The 20,676-nt window shown below is 60.3% G+C and overlaps 7 protein-coding genes across 7 annotated transcripts; all 7 read left to right on the forward strand.

The window, feature by feature from the left end:
• Window positions 1–432: 432 nt before the first annotated feature.
• On the forward strand, window positions 433–2,511 carry LDBPK_161660 (hypothetical protein, conserved; the record flags this gene model as incomplete). The annotated part of the gene is made up of 1 exon (XM_003859802.1): window positions 433–2,511. The coding sequence occupies one exon, from the start codon at window positions 433–435 to the stop codon at window positions 2,509–2,511; it is 2,079 nt and encodes a 692-aa protein (XP_003859850.1).
• Window positions 2,512–3,458: 947 nt separating this feature from the next.
• Window positions 3,459–4,484, forward strand: LDBPK_161670 (hypothetical protein, conserved; the record flags this gene model as incomplete). Its single annotated transcript, XM_003859803.1, has 1 exon — window positions 3,459–4,484. The coding sequence occupies one exon, from the start codon at window positions 3,459–3,461 to the stop codon at window positions 4,482–4,484; it is 1,026 nt and encodes a 341-aa protein (XP_003859851.1).
• Window positions 4,485–5,697: 1,213 nt separating this feature from the next.
• Window positions 5,698–8,946, forward strand: LDBPK_161680 (kinesin, putative; the record flags this gene model as incomplete). The annotated part of the gene is made up of 1 exon (XM_003859804.1): window positions 5,698–8,946. The coding sequence occupies one exon, from the start codon at window positions 5,698–5,700 to the stop codon at window positions 8,944–8,946; it is 3,249 nt and encodes a 1,082-aa protein (XP_003859852.1).
• Window positions 8,947–10,596: 1,650 nt separating this feature from the next.
• Window positions 10,597–11,112, forward strand: LDBPK_161690 (U1 small nuclear ribonucleoprotein, putative; the record flags this gene model as incomplete). The annotated part of the gene is made up of 1 exon (XM_003859805.1): window positions 10,597–11,112. The coding sequence occupies one exon, from the start codon at window positions 10,597–10,599 to the stop codon at window positions 11,110–11,112; it is 516 nt and encodes a 171-aa protein (XP_003859853.1).
• A 1,674-nt stretch (window positions 11,113–12,786) lies between these two features.
• LDBPK_161700 (eukaryotic translation initiation factor 4 gamma, putative) lies at window positions 12,787–14,694 on the forward strand (the record flags this gene model as incomplete). Its single annotated transcript, XM_003859806.1, has 1 exon — window positions 12,787–14,694. One exon carries the CDS (start codon window positions 12,787–12,789, stop codon window positions 14,692–14,694), a length of 1,908 nt encoding a protein of 635 aa, XP_003859854.1.
• Window positions 14,695–16,769: 2,075 nt separating this feature from the next.
• On the forward strand, window positions 16,770–17,576 carry LDBPK_161710 (prohibitin; the record flags this gene model as incomplete). Its single annotated transcript, XM_003859807.1, has 1 exon — window positions 16,770–17,576. One exon carries the CDS (start codon window positions 16,770–16,772, stop codon window positions 17,574–17,576), a length of 807 nt encoding a protein of 268 aa, XP_003859855.1.
• A 1,425-nt stretch (window positions 17,577–19,001) lies between these two features.
• On the forward strand, window positions 19,002–20,357 carry LDBPK_161720 (hypothetical protein, conserved; the record flags this gene model as incomplete). The annotated part of the gene is made up of 1 exon (XM_003859808.1): window positions 19,002–20,357. One exon carries the CDS (start codon window positions 19,002–19,004, stop codon window positions 20,355–20,357), a length of 1,356 nt encoding a protein of 451 aa, XP_003859856.1.
• Between the last annotated feature and the right edge of the window lie 319 nt (window positions 20,358–20,676).

Genomic DNA, 20,676 nt, shown 5'->3' on the forward strand with positions numbered 1-20,676 from the left:
ATGCACGTAAAGCACTGCTTTGCGCGCGCTCAAGGCGCTCGCGTGTGCCGTTGCCGGGTCTCCCACGCTTTCTTCCTCGCCTCTTTTTCGCTTCCCTCCATGCGCCACCTTCCACGCCAAAGCTCTGCCCTTGCCCCGTTCCACGGCTTCCCTCTCCCCGTGTTCTTCATTGCCTTCTCGCTCATCTGTGCGAGTGATCTCGTGCGCATCGCCGGCTGTGCGTGTGTGTGCGTGCGTGTGTGCATACCACCGCTAGTCCCGCTTTCCGCCCAGAGCTCACAGGCATACGACTCGCTGTCTCACACGTGGCAGCGAAAGCCACCGCACAATCGCATAAAGCAAAGCGAGCCAACGAAGGGAGGAAGCAGAAAAGGAAATCCACATACGCACACGGGAGCGACAAGGCTGTGCTAAGTCCGGGAGGGGGACGCGATGCTTTTCAGCACCGGCCTGTCGCGCTGCTTCGCGTCTCTTGCGGTAGCTTCGGCCTCCAGCTTTATGCAGTCTCACCCGACGACGGAGACGGCGCTTCACACAGGGGACAAGCTGACACTATGGATCGATGACACAGCGCCGGCGGCGAGAGCGCTTGAGGAGCACATTCAGAGTGCGGCTTACAAGGAGCTGCACCGCCCAGCTCTGACCACGTCGGCAATGGGGCTCTTCGGCGGAGAGCCTGGCTTTGAGAAGGCCCACCGCGTGTGGGTGGACCCGGACCGGCCGCACATGAAGCACATGTACAATCAAACTCCACTGGCAAAGAACCTGCGCTATACACGGTACGGCTACTTCAAGAGAGACATGCATCTGCTGGACATTGATAAGTTGGTGCGGCATGCGCGCATGCTGCCGACACCGAACCGGTTACTGACTGACTTCCTGTACCAGCGCGTGCCGCTGCCGGACAAGAGCTGCGCGGCGATTCTGCGTTATCAGAGGGACCAGCTGACGCTTGTGGCGGATTGGCAGCGCGTGGCGAGCTTCCAATGTGCGGAGGAGATCTTTGAGCGGATGGTGGTAACGAACATTCCGCCGGTCGACGTCGGGCCCGAGACACACGCGGAGATGATCCGTTGCTGCGCTGTGTGCGGGGAGTGGGAAAAGGGCTGGGATGTGTACCTGCAGCGGGCGCGGGAGATGGAGGCGGACGCCACCGGCGACGCGGCCGACGCCTTCACGCTGACCACGTACCTGTACGACGCGGTCTTGGAGCTGTGTGTGGCGTGCCAGAAGCCGTCGCACGGCATGGCCATCATGGCGGAGGTCATTCAACGGCATCTGCGGCCGCGTCCCTCAATGCTGGCCAAGACGATGATACTGGTGTCGATGGCTGCCGAGGAACTGCAGAAGGCGCCCGCTGCGTCCAGTGCGTTTGCATCCGGCGAAACGACGGAAGCGGCATCAGCATCATCGAGCGCATCACCGGATGCTCTGGGTGGGGTGAGCGGAGTACCGGCTACATGGGAAGCCTACACAGCTCGCGGCCTCGATACGTGGTCGCTCTATGACTTCTACTCGCTGAAGCGCAGCAGCGAGTGCGTGGAAGCCTACATGCGCATGTGCAGCATGCTGAACATGCCAACCCTCGTTCTCGAGGCACTCAGCTTTGCTGACGGCGCACAAATTCGTGTCTCGCTGGAGTGCTACCAATGGGCGCTCTACTCCATTCGCCACGTCCCTGACATGGGGGACTACATCGTCGATGTACTTGGCCAGTTGTCGCAGCGTGGCCTGACCGCAGACTACCTCCTCTTCACCATGGCGTTTCTCGACTGTGCCACACAGGCGGATGGTGAGCTGGCGCTGGCGGTTTACGAGCAGTTCTTTCTGCATAGCGACATCAATCCCACCCCGGAGATGGCGTTGCTTTTCTTGCAGGCCTGCACAACGTGCGACAAGCCGACAGTTCAGATGTACGCCAGCTGCGAGGTGATGATGCAGCGACTCGAGGAGGTAGGGAGCATCGTCGACAATATCCTGCCCATGTACGACCAGTGCATCGAGCTGGCGGCGCACGTTGGCGCGGTGAGCAGTGCCTACGGAAAAGTGAAGAAGCTTGTCAGCTATGGCAAGCCGCTTACGACCCGCATTCTCAACTCGCTGCTGCTCGCCAACGCACAGTCGGCGGAGGGCTCGCTGAGCATGACCTCTGACGTTATTCGGCTGTACTCCTTCTTGGGCATCCCCTTCAACGATGATACGCTGACGTGTCTGCGCATGTGCCAGGATACGCACGGCTCCTCGGCTGAGGTGGCCTCGTTTGCTGCTGCCATCGAAGCTGCGCAAGCCGCCGCGCCGTCTGGAACGCTCGGTGAAGACGCCGAGACGATGGTTGTCGAGACGCCGCCGCACCGCCTGCGTCAGCTGAAGACGAAATGGCACCTGCGACCGCGTGACACGGTATTGCGTCGCTTCGGCCAGCACACCAAGCCGATGGGTCGTGAGGATGTGGGCAGCATGCTGGGCAGCGTCATTCCCTTTGGCCGGTCACCAGGCGAGCGAGCGGTCTAGAACGGGTGAGGAGAGGGATCCTTATCGTAGTGGTGGCATGACACGTTACTGTCCTGTGCTCAACACCGGTTGTCGCAGCACACAGCGCATAGCGGGAGGAGAGGGCGACGCATATGGTGCATTGTTCTCGCCTGTCCAATGCTGCATGTGCATGCGTGTGCGCATGTGCGCTGCTCGTCCTCTTCACAGTTTCGATTTTGCGTCTCTCTCTCTCGCGCACCTTCTCCCTACCCCGCAGGCGCGCGTAGGTGCGGCGTCGATCTTTCTCCTCTCCTTATGTGCTGTGACTTGTACTTGCTAAGCCAAAGCGTTCTTCTGGATGGCGGCCACGTAACTCCATCTCATCCGAGTTGCCCTCTTCCCCCCTCTTCCACTCCCCGTCCCTCCCATATCTGTGCAACCAGCTGCAGCACTGCCCCCCCCCCCTCTGCGCTACTCTGGTGGAATCGACGGCGGCGCCAGCGAGGGCTGGCGCAGTGTGACTCACTCGTCTCAATCAGCGCAGGAAGGGATGGGGAGGGGGGGGGGCAGCCATCGTGCTGCTTTTCCTTCCCTACCATGCCATCATGCCACACGCGCCTCGACGCGCCGTACGTCGATTCAATGGCGCATGTTTTTATCGACCTAGTGACGTGCGGGGGAGACAACGTCTTCTGCCCGACTCCTGTGAGATCGGGCATGACTCACCATGTATGTGCATGCGCGCCTCTCTGCCTGCTTCTAGCCGCGCTAGCAGCTCTTCACATACAACTTCGTCCTTCTCTCCCTTCTCTCTTGCTCACCCAACCGCCTTTTAACCAGTGCTCTGTCGCCCTCTCAGCCTTCATCTCTTTCCCTCTCGCTGAGCTATCCCTCTTTGGCCGCACTTCCTCCCTGACGGTCGTAGAGACGCTTCCGCTAGAGACGCGACCGCTACATCCAACGCCACGAGTAGGAGGAGGGGGAGGATGCTACGCTGGGACTGGCCGCAGACGTGGAGCCTGGAGAACAGAGAGGCGATCCGGGTTGCCCTCGAGACGTCCATTCGGGGTGCGATGGCGAAGGGGGAGAGCAAAGTGGTCCGCGGCCTCGTTCATGTGGAGCTGCCGGAGATTGGGAGCACACCACCGCAGGTGATGCTGACGGGCATCCGCGAGCTGTCGCTGGAGCACACGGCGCTCATGGTAAAGGTGCGCTACGACGGCGAGTTCACCCTCAAGCTGCGCGGGCTGCAGGTGAACGTTGACACCGTCGGCGCTAACTCGGCGCTGAGCAGCGACCTCAGTCTCGCAATGCCCTTCTACTGTCCTCTGGAGATGACTCTGAGCGACATCCACGTGGACGGGGTCGCCTCCATAGAGGTGTTCCAGGAGATCGAGGATTTGGCAAACAGCGAGGGCGCGGCACTGCTGAGTCCGGACTCCACGATGGGACTTACCGGCACGCCGCGCACCGACGAGGTGGAGTCGCTCTCATCGCTCTGCCGAGTGCCGCGCAGTGCACGTTCGTATATCCTCTCAGCGGCCCAGTCGAGCACGGGCCGCAGCGCACGCTCTGGCGGGTACCCAAGCTCTGGCTACGGCGTGCTGCTCGGTGCTGGCGGACGGCGAGCGATGCGTCCGCCAGAGCTGGCTCAGGGTGGCCACGCACCGGCTGCTCCTCCCCCCCTCACGTCCCCACATGGCAACTCTGTTGCGACGACAGATGCCTCGGTGACGGGCAGCAGCGGCACTCATACCAGCACAGGCCTCTCGATGGCGCCGAGCCAGCCGCGGCATTCTCTCATCGACTTGGCGAGCAAGCGCGCCATCGTGAAGAAGCGCCGCATCAAGGTACAGCTCTTCGGTGACCCCATCAAGCGCTACAAGGTGGAGTCGAACCTTGTGGCGGTGCCGGGGGCCGGGAAGAAGGTGGAGGAGCACATTCAGGACATGCTCGAACCTCTCATCGAGCGCCTCATGGCAGAAGGCGTCACGATCGAGCTCACGCCGTGAACGCGTAGGCGTGCGTGCCGTGAGTCGGTGTGCCGGTGCACGTGCCAAGGCCGTGCTTCAGCGCCGTGGGCCATGCGGCACGGTTGGCCACCCTCTTCTCGTTCCTCTCTCTGCTCTCTGCTCTCTGCTCTTACTGGAACCCAGCTGGAAATGCTGTGTTGCGTGGGCGGCAGGACAAGGTACCGTAGTGCGACGCAGCCCCCCTTCCCAGGCACCTCTCCCCTCCTCCTTGGCCCTTGCTGTCGGTCTGTCTGCGTTGTTGTGTCGCTCCCTCCTCAAACCCCGGAGATTCTCTCTGTTCCTCTTCCACTGTAAGCGTGTCTCTCTGTCTCTCCGGCCTGACGCCCTCCCACGCCGGAGGCGCGGGTGGCAGAGAAGCGACACCCAACTCGGGGTACTTCTTTGGAGATGCACGCGTCCTTGCCATCAGGCGTACTCTTCCCGCTTGCATCCTCCAGGTGTGCCGTCGGACGATGGCGGCGAAATCGTCGTGGACGAACAAGACGCGGGCGATAGGAGCAGCCGCGAAGGAGTGGGGAATGAGACTCGTGGTGACGATGCGCTCATTGCATCTCCCTCCCCTTCTATCGTTTCCTCTCTCGCCGTCCCTCTGCTCCGTCGCTGCAAAAGGAACCAAGGAGAGAGATACGCATCGAGCGGCCTTCACGTGGGCCGTCTTGCATCACCTGCCACTCGCGCGCGACATGATCGTTCAAGAACGCCTCTCTGCCTTCACCTCTCTCTCGCCACCTCCGGGTTTCACTACCCCGTTCTTCGCTGCCGCCACTGACGCCCACAAGAAGGCGAAGCGGCGCGCTCTCCAACACCGTGCAAGGCGCCCACAGCGTGCCGCGGGTCCCGAAGTCGATGTTAGGGTGCTGCAGGCCATCTTCTTTTTTCCTCACTACGACTCTTGCCGTCATGGCGGCTGCGGCACATACTCTTCTCTCTCATTTTTGCCCCTCTGCACACACGCGCACATACATACACACACGCACGCACGCTTGCAGGCCTTCGTTGCTTCTCGCAGTCTCCTTGCAAATCCTTCCTCTGCCACGGCACCCGCCCAGCACACACGGCACACGCGTGCACCCACGCACAAGGCCACGCCGTGTTCGGCGTAGCCACGATCCAGCCGTGTCGCCCACCCCTCACGCCCTCTCTCTCACAGGCGCACAATAGCGTGTTTTGCTTTCATTGGATTGCAACAGCCATGACAGACGGCGGCGATTATGAGACGGCGCGAGTGATGGTCTCAGTGCGCGTGCGACCGAAGCTTGCACATCCGCTGACCCCCCTCCAGCAGAGTGAGCGCTACGAGAAGGTCGTTTGCATCCCCTCCTCTGACAAGTCGCTGCGACTCGCCGACTGTCGTGCGAAGAAAGGCACTCGCGACCTCCACTTCGCCTACGACCACGTATTCGACATGGACGCGACGCAGGAGGACGTGTACGAGGCCGCCGTGCTCGACTGCGTGGACAGTGTCCTGGCCGGCACGAACGCTTCCATTCTCACATATGGGCAGACCGGCAGCGGAAAGACGTTCACGGTGCTGGGAAAGACGGCCGTCGTGCACGACAGTGGGAAGGACTTGCACGCCGTTGGCTCCGACACGGGCTTGCTCTTACGCTCTATTCAAGACATGCTGATCTTCGCTGAGCGCATGCGCGCCAAGTGTGAGCGCCACGTTGTGCTCGGCATGACCGCCCTTGAAATCTACATGGACGAGATCCGTGACTTGTTGCGCGAGGGAGTGGCTGGCCGGCCGCTGCAGCCCATCATGACGCGTGGCGTTCTGCATCTGCCGCACCTCACGCATGTGCCGCTGCGCACGCTACAGGACGCGTTCCACGTGTACGAGAGAGCAGCGGCGCGCCGAGTGCAGAGGGTGACTTCTGCGAACGACACTTCCTCTCGCTCGCACGCTTTCTTCACGATCGAGGTGTTTCAGGCCCCCATTACGCCCGACCACCCATCTCCGCCCACCCTGGCTGAGTGCTGCGCGCTGCGGGAGGCACGATGTGCCGCATCGATTGCAGCGGAGCAGAAGCAGAGAGGGCCTCAGCTACTGCGCAGTGAGTGTTTTGAGGGTGCCGCGAACGCGCTGCTTGGCACACGCTCCGCACCTGTCATGTACAGCACACTGACGGTGGCGGACCTTGCAGGCAGTGAGAAGGCGAAGCACGCTGAGGTGCGCGGAACAGGTTTCGACGAACTGCGACACATCAACGCTTCCCTCACCGCACTCGGCAACGTTGTTCACCACCTCTACCACGGTACGCCGCACATTCCATACCGTGACAGCAAGCTCACAATGATGCTGCGCGACACGTTTGCGGCTCCCCGTGCGCAGGTGGCACTCTTCGTGAATGTGAGCCCGACAGCTGTGACGTGTGAGGAGACGCTCTCGTCACTCTACTTTGCTGACAAGATAAAGAGCATGAGGGTGCTTGGCACCGGCGCCGAGTCGCCACAGCATGCCGCACTCCAGTCAGCGTACTTGGAGTCCATTTACGTCCACGACGCTCTCCTCGCTGAGGCACGCATCGTTCAGGTTCAACAAGAGCACGCGACGGGGCTTCTGCAGCTCGCGGCGGCGTCAACGCCGCGACACCCTCTGTTCCAGCTACCTTTTCACACGCCCCTGGCCAACGGCACGGACAAGACAACCCGAATGCAAGTTTTGTGCACGCGCCTAAGGGAACGGCTGGCGCATGAAGAGAGCCCCGAGGCTCGCATGCGCAACTTCCTCGAGACGCGACGGAGAGAGCTCTTGAGGGACATGCTGAGGCAGTATAGTCGACGCCGCGCTGAGGTGCAAACGCAAATCACCACCGCTGATGAGGCGGGCCTCGATCTACGCGCCCAACTGTCTCGTGATGAGTCTGCCATGCGCCAGCTTCTCAGCAAGGTGGAGGAGGCTGCTGCGGCCGTCACGGCAACACGGCAGGAGCTGATAAAAGTCAAAAATATGCGATTAGGGGAGCTGCAGCGCTTGCGCGACTTCGAGGAGGCGCCGAACGAGGGTGAAGGGGGCATCGTAGACGCGCACGCAGCCCATGCCGACGATGAGGCGAGTCTGGCCGCCTTTGAGCAAGAAAGGGCTACATACAAGAAGGCGCTGGAGCTGGCGCAGCTTCTTCTCACGCTCGTGGGACTCATGGCTCCTGGATCTACTCCTTCACCATCTGCGCACACAGACGGTGAGCCGGCTGCTGGTCATGGTCGACGGAACACCACCTCCCGCAGTTGCAGAGACGCCACATCCACCACGGCGTCTTCCACCCCTTCCAAGCCTGCTTCTACCGAGGCGTGGCTGCGAGGCGCTGTACTGGCGATGGCAGGCAACGCTGTTGTGCAGTCTTCAAGGAAACACCCGAGGCAGCAACGGCAGCAGGAGAAACTCCAGCCGATTTCTCTACCGCAGCCGTTTCGCATCGTCAGCAACTTCACCAACGTCAGTGGAGATCCACAGCCTCTTCCCAAGTACTGGAGCGTGTGTCACAGGTGCGAGGAGACGGGGAAGGTAGAGGCGGATGCCAACGCCGGCGCTGTTGCCCCCGATGCGATTGGGAAGGGCACCAGCCGCAGGCCCCGCCACCTCTCTTCCTTCGACGACCCTGCGCTTCTGACACGGGTGACCGCTTACATGGACATGGGCGCCTCTCTCACGAAGCTCGACCGCTATGGTCGCCCACACGCGCGTTGGTTTTACCTCTCACAGAGAAACAACCGTCTGCTGTTGTGTTGGGATGAGTCGCATCGTGGGCCGGGGCTAATGGGCGGTGGCCGTGTGTACTTGGATGAGGTGGTGAAGATCACGTTGGGGCGCTCCTCGCCTGCCTTTCGTAAGTACTCCACCCACGAGCGCAAGAGCGAAGTTGGTGACTTCTGTACTTCCTTCACTCTCGCCTATCGAACCCGCGCACGTAGGCGGCACTTGAAGTTTGTTGATGTCATGTGCCGTGATCGGGTAGAGGTGGAGACGTGGGTTGTTGGCCTCGCTCAATTGGCCGGCGTCTTCCCGTGCTTCGAAGGCGCGCGCCAACCCATCGGGCCGGAGGATGGATACGAGGAAGAGGCAGCGGTCACGGGCAGCGCCGCCGCCGCCAACGCCGATGCCGCGGCAGCCAAAGAGGCGCAGAAGGAGCTCTCTGCCGTCGAGACGGTGCTGTGCCGTAGCTGGCACATTCCTGCTCAAACGATGCTGCACACTCGGCGAGAGATCGAGACACGTCGACAGCGCCACCAGTCTGGCCGGCTGCGCCTGAGCCCTGGTGAGCTGCGCGAACGGACGGGGCTCGACATCTTCAGAGCCAGTGCGTTGTGGCTGCACTTCAACCGGGAAGGCAGTGTGGTAAATCCGTTCAAGGAGCTGCACTGCTACGTATCTGATCGGGTTCCGTCGTCGGTGCCGGCTTCTGGATCGCTTCCTCGAGCGATGCCCGGCTGCATTGCCTGACAGCTGTCAGCGCCGCCCGAAAAGGTTCTGTGCGAGCACTGCGTCGACAGTTGAGGAGTGAGGATGGGACGAGGAGCGGCATCCATGTTGTCCTTCTCAGCCCGTCGTTGGCATCTCAGAGCGAAACCTCTGCTTGTACCTCAGCAAGCCTTCCTTCCACCCGACGTATTGCTTTCCCGCGTAGATGGCAACGGACAGCGGTGGGGGGAGGTTGGTGGTGGAGGAGCGTTTGAGTGTACCGTGATTGGACGCGATGCCCACGTGTGCGTGTACATACATGTGTCTGTGTGTGTGTGCACGTGGTGGTGCTGTGCGCGTGTCGTCCTCATTTCTCCCGCCTTTTTGTTTTCACCTTTGCTAGATGCATAAAAGCCCCCGCTTGGCATCAGGGTGGTGCCGCCTTGTGTGTGTGTGTCCCGTTTATCATGTCCCATTAGAAACTGTTGCGGCACATCCACCCCCACTTACACGGCTTCGTGTATATGTGTGCTGTGCATAGAGTAGAATGAGCTCTCCCTGTTGATGGAAGTGCTCCGTGCCTCGATACATGCCTCAGAGTGTGCGCGTAGGTGTGCGTATCGATGAGCCTGTTGGTTGTTTTGACTTTTGTTTGTGTGCTACCACGGAGGAGGGGGAGGGGGTTTCTCTGTCGTGCACGGCACGCACCACCGCACCCCGCTGTCTCGCAGTGGCCCTCTTCTGCTCTTCTGCTCTTCTGCGATGGGCGCGTTTATGCGCCGCAGGGGTGCTGCCACGCCGCAGGGGACCGAGAGCGGCGCCATCGACACAGGAAACCCCCGAAGTCAGAGCCTAAGGCGCAATGGCGTTGGTGGTGAAGACAAGAGGATGCCTTTGTGTTGTGACGTTGTTTTGCTGTGTGTTCTTTTCCCACCCCAGCAGCTGAAACTGGTTGTCACTTCCCTCTTCCCCGCCTTTTCTTCTGCGTTCGATCTGAAATGCTGAGGCTGCCGCGCAGAGCAGTAGCAGCGATGCTGTTCTCACTTCCCGCGACGGGCACGCACGCGCGTTCATGGACCCTTGTAGCAGAGGGTCTGTCCTCATCGTCTCAGTATCCTTATCTTGTGTTTCCACTATTTAGACCTTGGCGTTGAGGTCGCTTCTCACGTTTGGGTCTCCCTTCATATATGTTGTGTTTCAGGTGAGGGGAGTGCCACCTCCCCCCTTCTCCACCCCCTCACACTCTCTTGTCCTTTCACGGTGCCAAGCGCCGCGGGCGACATGAAGGCGCCGCATCTTTTCTGCCCTTGCGCTCTTTCTCACCTTGTTTTTCCACCACTTAGTGACAAGAGAGGCACAGCAAGCAATCTTGAAAAGGCTGATGCGCGCGTTCAAGCCTTTCCGCGCTTGCGAGCTCAACGACACAGAACAGACACGTTCTCACGCTTTTGCGAGGTACCCGCTCTGCCGCTGCCGCACCTCAACAACTCCCACAGACTCCTTTGGAACTGACCCTCGTCTCCTTGCTTGACTCGGAGATAAGTTCGAGGGGGGTACCGGGACCACTGAACCCTCGCCCTCCTCCTCCGTTTCAGAGCAGAGAGCCTTTGCTCGCTCGAGCCCTTTTCTTTCAACTCGACTCGCAACGCACGCCCACCCTTCTCCCTCTTCACTTCTCTTTGCGCTGCACGCATGCGCGGCTGCGTCGAGCGTCAAGTGCTCACGAGCCGCGGCACGCCACGCATAGGGCCACGCCGTTGCATCCACGATAAGCTCACTTGCGTGTGCACGCCCCTGCGTGCACACCGAGGGCGAGTGCGGAACCCTATCGGCCTGCCCCTTTCTCCCCTGGTTCACCTGCAGCGGTGCACGAAACAAAACGAGCACGAGACACCACGCACAGCTGCAACCACCCATCCACTACACACACACACACACATTTCTCTTCCAATATATATATTATGGAGTGTGATGAAGAAGCGTCGCGACTGCAGCGCAAAAGGGTGGCGGCGCATCAGCGGCAGGAGATGCATGCCGCGTGGAAGCGCACTTTCTTTCAGGCGAGGCCGCCGCCGCCTTCGATTGGTCGACTGCACCGACGCCAGCAGGGAATCACCAAAGGCCACTCGTGCTACAATGCCTTCAATACCGCACTGGCGCTGGCGAAGCAGGCGGATGAGGACGAGCCCACTCCTGATGCCAAGGTAGAAGCCCCGCTGCCATCTTCGCCAACACTCACGACAAGTGCAACAGCGACTGCGGCTGGCACATTGTCGAAGCAGGAGGCGTGGGCGGCCCAGCTGCAGGGCGAGAATGAGCGGCGCAACCCTTTCACGGACCTCAACGTCCGCTCAGACCCCTTGCGCACTGTTGTCATGGCCAACTTGCATCCCGAGACGGTCGAGGAGGACTTGCGTCACTTTTCGGATCAGTTCGGCCGCGTGCTGAGCGTGCGCATTGTGCGCCACTACAAGACCGGCAAGAGTCGTCGTTACGCCTTTGTGGAGTTCAACCTCGTCGGGGAGGCCCGCAAAGCCGTCCAGTTTCACCGCAAGAAGCGACTGAAGGGCTACTCGATCATCATCGACTGGGAGAAGGGCCGCACTGAGCCGGGCTTTCTGCCGAAGCGACTTTTGGCCGCCTCATCCTTTTGGACCCCCCCTGCGAATGAGGCGGGCTCTGCGACCTCAACCGAGATAGAACAGGCGAAAAATGTGGATACTGCGGCGCTGGGCACCGAGGGCGTCAAGGTGGCGCCCTCGATGCCAGAGAATGATGATGACTTCCTCAACGCCATTTTGAACAGCTGAGCAATGCAGCCCCACTTGCGGAGACTTTGGAGAGGTGGGAACCAAGCACGCAGTGCCGCGTGCGAGTGTGCGGGGGTGCTTCATGGGCCCTCTTCTCCACTCGTCGAGCTGCGTCTTGACGTGGTTGTTCTTGTGTTCGCGGTTTCTCTATCTCCATGTGCTCCCCATCTAAGCACACTAAACCACCTTGTAAAGGTGAGAAGGGAAGCGACGCTTCGAACCACCCAGGGCTGCCCATTTTCATGGAGGCTGGCGCACGGGTGACTACACAGCGTCTGGCAAGGGGCTCGAGGGAGGGAGAGTGTGGATACGTCGCCTCTAAGCGCGTTTTCCAGAGATGTGGTGTGGCTGTATCTCTCGTACGGTAGCCGCTCTTCTTCCGTTTATCGTCGTGCATCTGTGCCGGTGCCTGCGAGGGCGGGTGGAGGGGAGAGAAGGGCACTGTCGCCGTCTGACCCTCCTCTCTCTTGTACCGCTGCTCATGCGGAAGCCTTCACCCTGCTCGAGCCAGCGATTATTCTAGTAAGGATCGCCCGCATGAGCGCACAGAGGCCTACGCAGCCCACTGTCGCATGCACACGCGCGCCCCCTTTAGCTTTCCTTCTTCACCTCTGCCATTCACCGCCTGCCTCTCTCTCTCCTGCGTTGCACGCACGTGCGTTCTCTTTGATTTTGCCGCCGCTTCGGGTGCTGCATTGATTCTCTTGGTGATCGGCCTTGCTCGTGCCCCCTACCCCTCTTCCACTTTCGTGACACAGTTACACGTCTCTACCGCTGCGATACGCTAGGGTTATCCGGCTTCTTTACCGAACAACTCTCATTCCTACTCGCTCGCCACGCCCCTCTCCCCTTCCCCTCCCCGCCGGCGCACTCACCCAAGCGTGCGTACAACACCCCTCGGCCGTGGGCGCACACAAAACATTTGCACTGCATCTTCTCTCAAGCACCTCCCCTGCCACCACCACCACCACCACAAAAGCTTGAGCACCACCCTCGAGGCTCTCACCATCTGCACCGGAGCATCAAGCCCGATCTCCCGTTCCTATCCAGACACACGCATACACGTACAGCCATGCAGTTCACCGTGGAGCAGATTCGCAGTGTGCGAAACAACTACCTTGAGCCGCCGTATCCGGGCTTTTCTCTGGATGAAGTGGTACGACGCCGCCGCCTGACGCAGACGAAGCTGGTGCGCGGTGAGAATGCCTGGGTTGCGAAGGGCACCGCTCAGACGACGGAGGAGTGGGTGCAGCGACTGCTGCATGGCACACTGAACAAGCTGACAGAGGAGAACAAGGACATCATGATTGATAAGCTACTCACCAAAGAGCTCTTTGCCACGGAGGATATTATGAACATGGTCGTCAACATCATCTTCAAGAAGGCGCTGGACGAGCCAGAGAACAGCAAGCTGTACGCCGGCGTGTGCCACAGCCTTGCCTTATACGAGGCGAACGTTTTGCGCGATGGCCACAAGGGCGAGCGACCACAGTCGCAGCTGCGCGACGCCATTATCAGCACTGTGCAGCACGAGTTCCGAACGCTCTCCAAGGAGCTGTCGAAGATGGAGGACAAGTCAGAGGAGGAGCTCGAGTACGAGCGGTCCAACGTGATGCGGCGCAAACGGTCGAACATGCGCTTTATCGGTGAGCTGTACCTTTGCACGGCCCTGACGCACTCGACCATGTTCACCGTCATGGATCTGACGATGCGCTGCAGCGACAAGACGGGCTTTCCCAGCAGCGAGAACATCGAACTGCTCGCCGCGCTCCTCAACACAATCGGCGATCGACTAGATCAGAACCACAAGAAGACGCTAGACCGCTACTTCACCTCCCTCGAGAACTTCAATAAGAAGCCCGACTGCCCGTACCCGCCGCGCATTCGCTTCAAGATTATGGACCTGCTGGACCTGCGCAAGCGCGGTTGGGGCTCAAAGCCGAAGCCCGTCAAGGCAGCCCTGCCGCCAAGCCACGGCAAGGATAAAAAGTGCGCCACGGCCCCGCCCCCGAAGAAGGGCGGCCGTGACCAGGGCAGCGCCGCCGCTGCGTCGAAGAGCTGGCGCGACGCCGCCACGATGAAGACAGGTACTGCGGCAGCACCGGCATCTTCCACCGGTAAGGGGCTGAACGGGCGCGGCACGTCGAGTGCCTCGCCGGCAGCCAACACAACAGCGTTGTCCACCTCAGCGGCGGTCACGGTCACTGCCACTGCACCTGCCGGTGCCTCGTTCCGCGACGAAGCGTCGCCGCAGGTGCCGCTCGTGAAGTTCGAGCTGCGTGTGGCGTCGATGTTCCAGGAGTGGGTGGCAGACCGCACGAACGACGTCATCCTCCACTGGGTAGATCAGTTCAACACATGCGACCGCTTTTTTGAGTCGGAGAGCGAACTTTGCGTGGCAGTAGCGCAGGAGGTGATCCACTCGGCTTGCACGACCACCCGCAAGGACGCCCAGCGCGAGGCTTTCAGCTTCCTTGTCGTCGGGCTGTACATGATCGACACGGAGGTGTTCGACGGCTTTGCCAGCGCTCTCGCCTCTGCCATCGAGGACGGCCTTTTGGAAGATGTCCCAAAGTTTGGGGAGCGCTTCATGAGTATGCTGCGCCTCACCTCCACTGAGCAGGAGACGCGCGCCGATGTGTACTTCGATGCGGCGAACGTGCTGCGACTGACATACAATCGGCTGGAGAGCCCCGACGACTCCGCCGTGGATACGCTGATGTCCTTCTGGGATCGCGTGCCGCTGCCGTCCACCGACGAGGAGAACATGATTCGCATGGACCTCGATGTTGTGTACAGCCTCTGCAACCCCGAGGGGGCGCAGGACGGGCTGGAGAAGCTGCTCAGTCGCATTATCCACTCGATGCTGCAGATGCAGCTGATGGACGCGGAGGTGCTGGACGAGTTCCTCTGCTTGGATGTGCAGGAGGGGGTTTGTGCCAAGGTCATTGCCGACTACAAGGAGCGTTTCCCCAAGTAATGCGGTTCTCGGCTGCCCGTGCCCGCAGCACCTTCTGTGCTCATCATTACCGTGTGCGCACAAGCTACTGGAAAGCAGTGACGGAGATGTGTGTGGCCGCATGGCTAACGGTCAAGATGGAGGAGGGCCAATTGCCGTCGTGGCGTGAAGCGTCGCTTCTTTCGGCTTTTTCTCCGCACCCTTGAAGTGGGTGACGCGGTCGGCGGTGGCGGTGTGATCGCTGGGACGTGTGAGCGCACACGTGCGCGCGTCCTTCTTTTTTTCTCTGTGCTTTTGTCTGCGTTGCGTAATGGGTTGCCTTAATCGAATAAACGGCGCACCCCCTCCCTCCTCCTCTCCCTCCGCCTCACTTGCCGAGCATACAACCGAATGCCAGGAAAGCGTCGAAGAAAAGAAGCGACACCCAGCGACGAATGCACATGTATGAAAGAAGAGGATCGAAGGGGTGACGAGGCGTGTAGTGCGCCCATCAGTGGCGATATTGGGCCTTTCAGGAGGCAAACACATCAAGATAGAGGGAGAGAAAGGAGGGGGATGGCGCGCTCACTTGAAGGGAAGACCCGGGCTGGCGTCTGCGTGCGCGCGTGACGCTGATGCTGCACATGACCGCTGCACTGCTTGAAGGCCGTCCTCCTCCTCTTTCCCTGCCCCCTTCGTCCCTTGCTCGTTCTCGCTGCGTGGGCTGCTTTTTTCGCGTGCGCAGCAGCGGCGCTTCCCCCATGCGAAGCACCAAGTGCCGCGCAAGGCTGTGCTGGGCGAAGAAGCGTGTTAGTGATAACAAAGAGCGTTAACGATCATGAACACATGGACCGTGTCTCAGTTGCTGTGCTGTGCTTGCGACGCCGCGTTTCTTCTGCTCTGTCTTGCACTCTGTGTCTGGCATCCCTGCCGTCTCTCCTCTCACTGCGTTGCCGTGGTGATGAGTGAGGCGGGAGATGAGGAGACGGAAAGCCCGCATGATCGGGGGCGGCGCAGGGCTAGCGGGCCGCGGTGGTGGTGGCCATTCTATTCTTCCCTTCTTCTTTTTCGTCTTTTCCTTCGCGCATTTTTTCTCTTGTGGTGGTGGTGGTGGGGACTGTGGGGTACTTTAAGCGCACGTTCGAGTGCGTGCGCGTGTCGCTATGCGCATCCTTGCGTGACCCTTCCTGGCCTCTTGCCGTTTCGTCGCTCTTTGCACCGCGACACGCAGGTGTGTTTGTGTGTGTGGAAGAGGGCGGAGCCCCTGAGGACTTGTTTTTGTCTCTCCGTGTTTAATTCGGTACGTCCCCTGTTTTACATATGATGCTGTGTTTGCGCATGCTGAGATACCTAGGCGTGAAAACCGTGTAGCCAGAGACAGAGCCACATGCATGAAGGGAGCGTAAACAGGCGGTGGCCAGTGACTGAATCACGAAGGGTGATGCCTGCGGGCTTACTGTGAAGTAGAACGGTTCTCTCGACGCTTGAGACTACGCTCACTGCTCCTGTGCGGGTGCGTGCGCGTATGCATGCCTCGTGGCTGCTTCTTTTCCATTCGCGCATCGCCTATCATTGCGGTTGCACTCATCCCACTCGCGTTTCCTAGACCACACGCTCGCTTTCTCACTTCTGTATCTGGATTACCCCCTCCATACCCTGCCCTTGCACCCTTCACACTCCCACTGCGCATCTGCGCGCTGACACCAACATGAATGTTCTCCATCGCCATTCCCTCTGCCGTTCGTCCATGCCGCACTTCTGTAGTTCTCTGTTCGTTTCCTCATCATACAGGAAAAGCTGCGCGTAATTTGTTGTGCCTTCGGTGCGGACTTCGCCCTCTGTGTTGCTCTGCGCCTTCTCTTTTTTCGCTCCTGTTAGCTTCTGCATGCATCTCCAGGAGGCGTGTAGCTGACTTCGCAGACGCGGTCTCTAGCTCCCATCCTCGCGCAGTCCTTGCATCTTTCGCTTCTTCTTCTCCGTCTGTAAAGAGCTTTCTTCAATCACCAAGAGGCTCCAACACAGGTTGAGTTTGCCAGTATCTCACAGCATCCACCACTTCTGCTGCTGGCGCTTGCCTCCCGGCTCTTCAATTTCTCGTCTCTCCTATCGTCTTGGCGATGTCGAAGCTGCTGCAGAAGGTTGCCATCGGTGCGATGGCTGCCGGCCTTAGCGTGTACAGCTGCTGCTTTGTGGTCTACCCAGGTGAGGCGTGCATTCTGTACAACAAGATCAGCGGACTGAAGGACTCCGTGTACGGCGAAGGCCTTCAGGGGCGCATCATCGGCCTGGACGAAGTCTTGCGCTTCAATGTGCGGGTGCGCCCGCGCACGCTGCACACAATGACCGGCACAAAGGATCTGCAGATGGTGAACGTGCGGCTGCGCGTGCTTTTCCGTCCCATGGCTGACCGCCTCCCGCAGATCTACCGCACCTTCGGTCTCGACTACGACGAGCGCATCCTGCCATCTGTCAGCAACGAAATCCTGAAGGCGGTTGTGGCGGAGTACAAGGCGGAGGAGCTCATTCAAAAGCGTGACGCCGTCTCCGCGCGCATTTACCAGCTCATGCAGGAGAAGGTGAATCAGTTCGGTCTCATCATTGAAGACCTCTCGCTGGTAGACATCCAGTTTGGCGCCGACTTCATGACGGCGGTGGAGCAGAAGCAGGTAGCCCAGCAGGAAGCAGAGCGCTACCGCTATGTCGTGATGGAGAATGAGCAGAAGCGCCGTGCTGCCGTGGTGCGCGCCGAGGGTGAGGCGGAGTCGGCGCGGCTCATTTCGGAGGCCATTCAGAAATCCGGGTCCGGCCTGCTGGAGCTGCGCCGCATCGAGGCAGCGGTGGAGGTGGCTAACCAGATCGTGCCCATGCAGAACGTCACGTTCGTACCGAAGGATGCGAACATGCTGATGAGCATGTCGAGGTGAGGCGCTTGCTCTCTGGCCAGCCATTCTTTGCATGCCGGATCGCTGCCGCTGGTGAAGTAATTCGTGTTGTTGTTGCCATGTGCCTGCATGTGTGTGTGTTCCTCTTTTCCTATGTGTGCGCGTGCGGCGATGCTTCTTCGCGTTGGCTCTCGTGGTGTGCGGGCATCTTGTCGGGTTGGCTCGCTCCGTTCGTGACACGATGGCTTTCGTGCCGGTATCGTCCGCGGTGAGTGTAGGGGGAAGGCTGCGGCAGAGTGTGTGTGAGAAAAAAGAGTTCCTCGGAAGGCGCTCTTGTGCATCTACGTGTATGTGGGTGCGGGCGCGCGTACCTACAAGATTGTGGTGGGCACGTCCTTCTTGAAGTATTTGAGGGGCCCAGCATCTCAAGGTGAGCCAACCGTGATGAGCCGCGCACAGGGGCCGTCGCGGCCCGCAAAGTGCTTGCACTGTGATTACGGCCGGACCGCTCATGCTAAGTGTTTCGTTTTTATGTGCGTTTCCTTCTTCGATTTTTTGTGTTTTGTGTACCGTTGTCGTGTGCCATCTTTCACATCGTAGGCGTAGTCTCAAGTGATCCATGCTCAGCGGTCGGAGTAGGTGGTGGTTCACCAACTCCCGCACTAGCCCCCCTTCACCTTCTTCCTCTGCGCTCTATGTGCGCACGTGCATGTGGCCGCTGCTGTCATTGGAAGGTCGAAGCGCTTCGACGGTGCATGAGGTCAGCCATGCCCACCACCAGGAGAGAATGACCTGTGAGCACTGACTTCACACACACTCGCGTCTCTCAACTCGGAAGGGGCCGCCCACCGTGCGCATCAGCACGTGTGCACGCACACTCGCTACGGAGGCAGCAGTGTGGAAGCGACGTCTCGACGGGCACCGCTGCCACCGGCTTCATCTCTCTCGCTTTGTGATGGCCGTCCCTACGAGGACGCCTCGGCATAGCCGCGGACCTGCTTTCTCACCGGCACGTATTCCGGACTTCCCCCGCCAACGCCCTTTCACGACTCCTTGTTGTTTTGCCTCCCTCTTTGCTTGTCCGCGTCCTCTCCTCTCGGCGGCGGGTGGCCTCGGGATCTGCGTGTGTGTGCGTGTGTCTGAGCGCACGGGTCACTTACGCGCTTCAACAGTGACACAGGTGCGCCGACGTCTCTGTGAAGCACCTCTCTAGGAGAAAAAAGGAGCAGGCCAGGGCTCATCTTCTTCAGCAAGCGGACACGCCTCCACATCTGGTGCCATTACGGCCAGCCCCACTCTTACCCACATCGGCATTCTCTGCGTCTCTCACTCGCTTCTCTTGCTCTTGACCCCGTTTTGCTGTCGCGTGCGTAGACCTTTGCCGGTTCCTTTTTCCCTGGCCCGTAATAGTGCAGCCTCTGCCCACCCCGACCAGAAGCGTATGATGAAGACAGCTGGGACACGATCATGTCAGTGAAGGAGTCCACCATCTCTCTGCCGCTCATGGTGGAGTCTGTGCTGGACGCCGACAGCGGCCTCACGGCGACAAGCGCGATCTCCGTGCTCGACGATCGCGCCGTGCTCATTGGCACCAGTAAAGGCAGCATCCTGCTCTGCGCTTCAGTGAATGAGAGTGCACACGTGCTGACGCCGCATTCCGATACGACGCTGCACTGCGGGGCCATCTACGATCTCGCCGTCAGTTCAAACCATCTTGTTGCAACGGCTGGCCACGACGCTGTCAGCTGCGTCTTTCCTTTGCACACCCTCTACCGCGAGAGTGGGGTTACACAGTGTCGGCGGATCACAGGGCACACCGTCCCCGTTGTCGCGGTCCGGTTCCTCTCTGATGTGGCATCTTTGGTAACCCTTGGGGCTGACGGACGTGTACTCGTGGCCGACGTGCACAATGGAGATATCTTGGCATCCCTGTTATGCGGCTTCGCTGCGACCTGCCTGGCGTGCTCGCTGGATGAGACGCAGCTGTTCGTTGGCGGCCGCTCCCTTGCGTCGATCGACCTTCACCACGCGATGCGGCCGGTGTCTTTGCAGCTCGTCGCCGCCGCAGCCTCTGGACCCGATTCATGGGCATCTCTTTCGAGAGCCGCCGCAGCGTCCGGCGCCGCGGCTTCTCTTCGCACCCCAGCATGGTTGCGACTGTATGCGTGGGAGGAGAAGTCCGAAGCAACAACTGGTGCATCAAGACAGCAGTTCCGCACACCTCCCCACACGTTCATCCGCTCGCTGAGCGTGGACTCACGTGACGGTGCCTTGACTGCTATATTTGTTCGTCACGCGGGGGGCACCTCATCTGTGGAGGTCTGTGGCAGCGCGCGGTGGGCCGCCGCAGGCGGCACAACGGCGTCCGAGGCGACGTGGGCCCCCCAGGCCTTGCAAGGTATCCCCGCTGCACTACGCTATCACATGTCGAGAGACCGCTCTACGGGTGTAGCTACTGGGAAGCTTCGGGTACGGTGCCGGGTAAAGGCATCCACCCGCCCGTCCGCGAAGCAGACTCCTGCGCCGCCAGGATCGTTCGCGTCCACCTCGGCAGCGCTCTGGAACGGTCGCTGGTACGCCTCCCCGTTTGAGCTGGGAGGTGGCACGCCTCGACTCACCGCATCTCACGGCCTTGCTGGGACGTCAGTTTTCATGGCTGAGAAGGGCAACCAATACGGCTTCCCATCGGCAGGCCCTCGCACCTCAGGCGAAGAGCTGCTTATTGCCCAGGCGCAATGCGACGAGCTGCAGCGCGAGTGCGACGCACTGGTCTTTCAGATTAAGAGTCTTCTGGCTCACAAGGCACCGATCCGATCGTCGTAATGCCTCGAAAGAATACGTCGGGACCGGGGGCATATGCGGCCACTGCGGTGACTCGTGCTTGTGCATTGCCTTCCTGTCTCTTTCTCTCTGTGCCGTCGCAGCCCGGCGCCACGTGCCCACTGTGCGTCTTCTCCCTTCTCGCCCATCGGAGGCGTTCTTTCTTTGCTTGTCTGTTGTGTGTGTGTGTGTGTATGTGTGTGACCGTTCGACGGCCCGCCAAGATGCGGTGCCGCGCTTCCAGGCGGGAGAGCAGAGGCGGACGACTCATCTGCCGCCACCTCTGCTTCTCTCCCATCCCCGTAACTCTGGATAAGACGAC

The sequence above is a fragment of the Leishmania donovani genome, chromosome 16 (assembly GCF_000227135.1).
Source record: "Leishmania donovani BPK282A1 complete genome, chromosome 16".
NCBI lineage: Eukaryota > Euglenozoa > Kinetoplastea > Trypanosomatida > Trypanosomatidae > Leishmania > Leishmania donovani.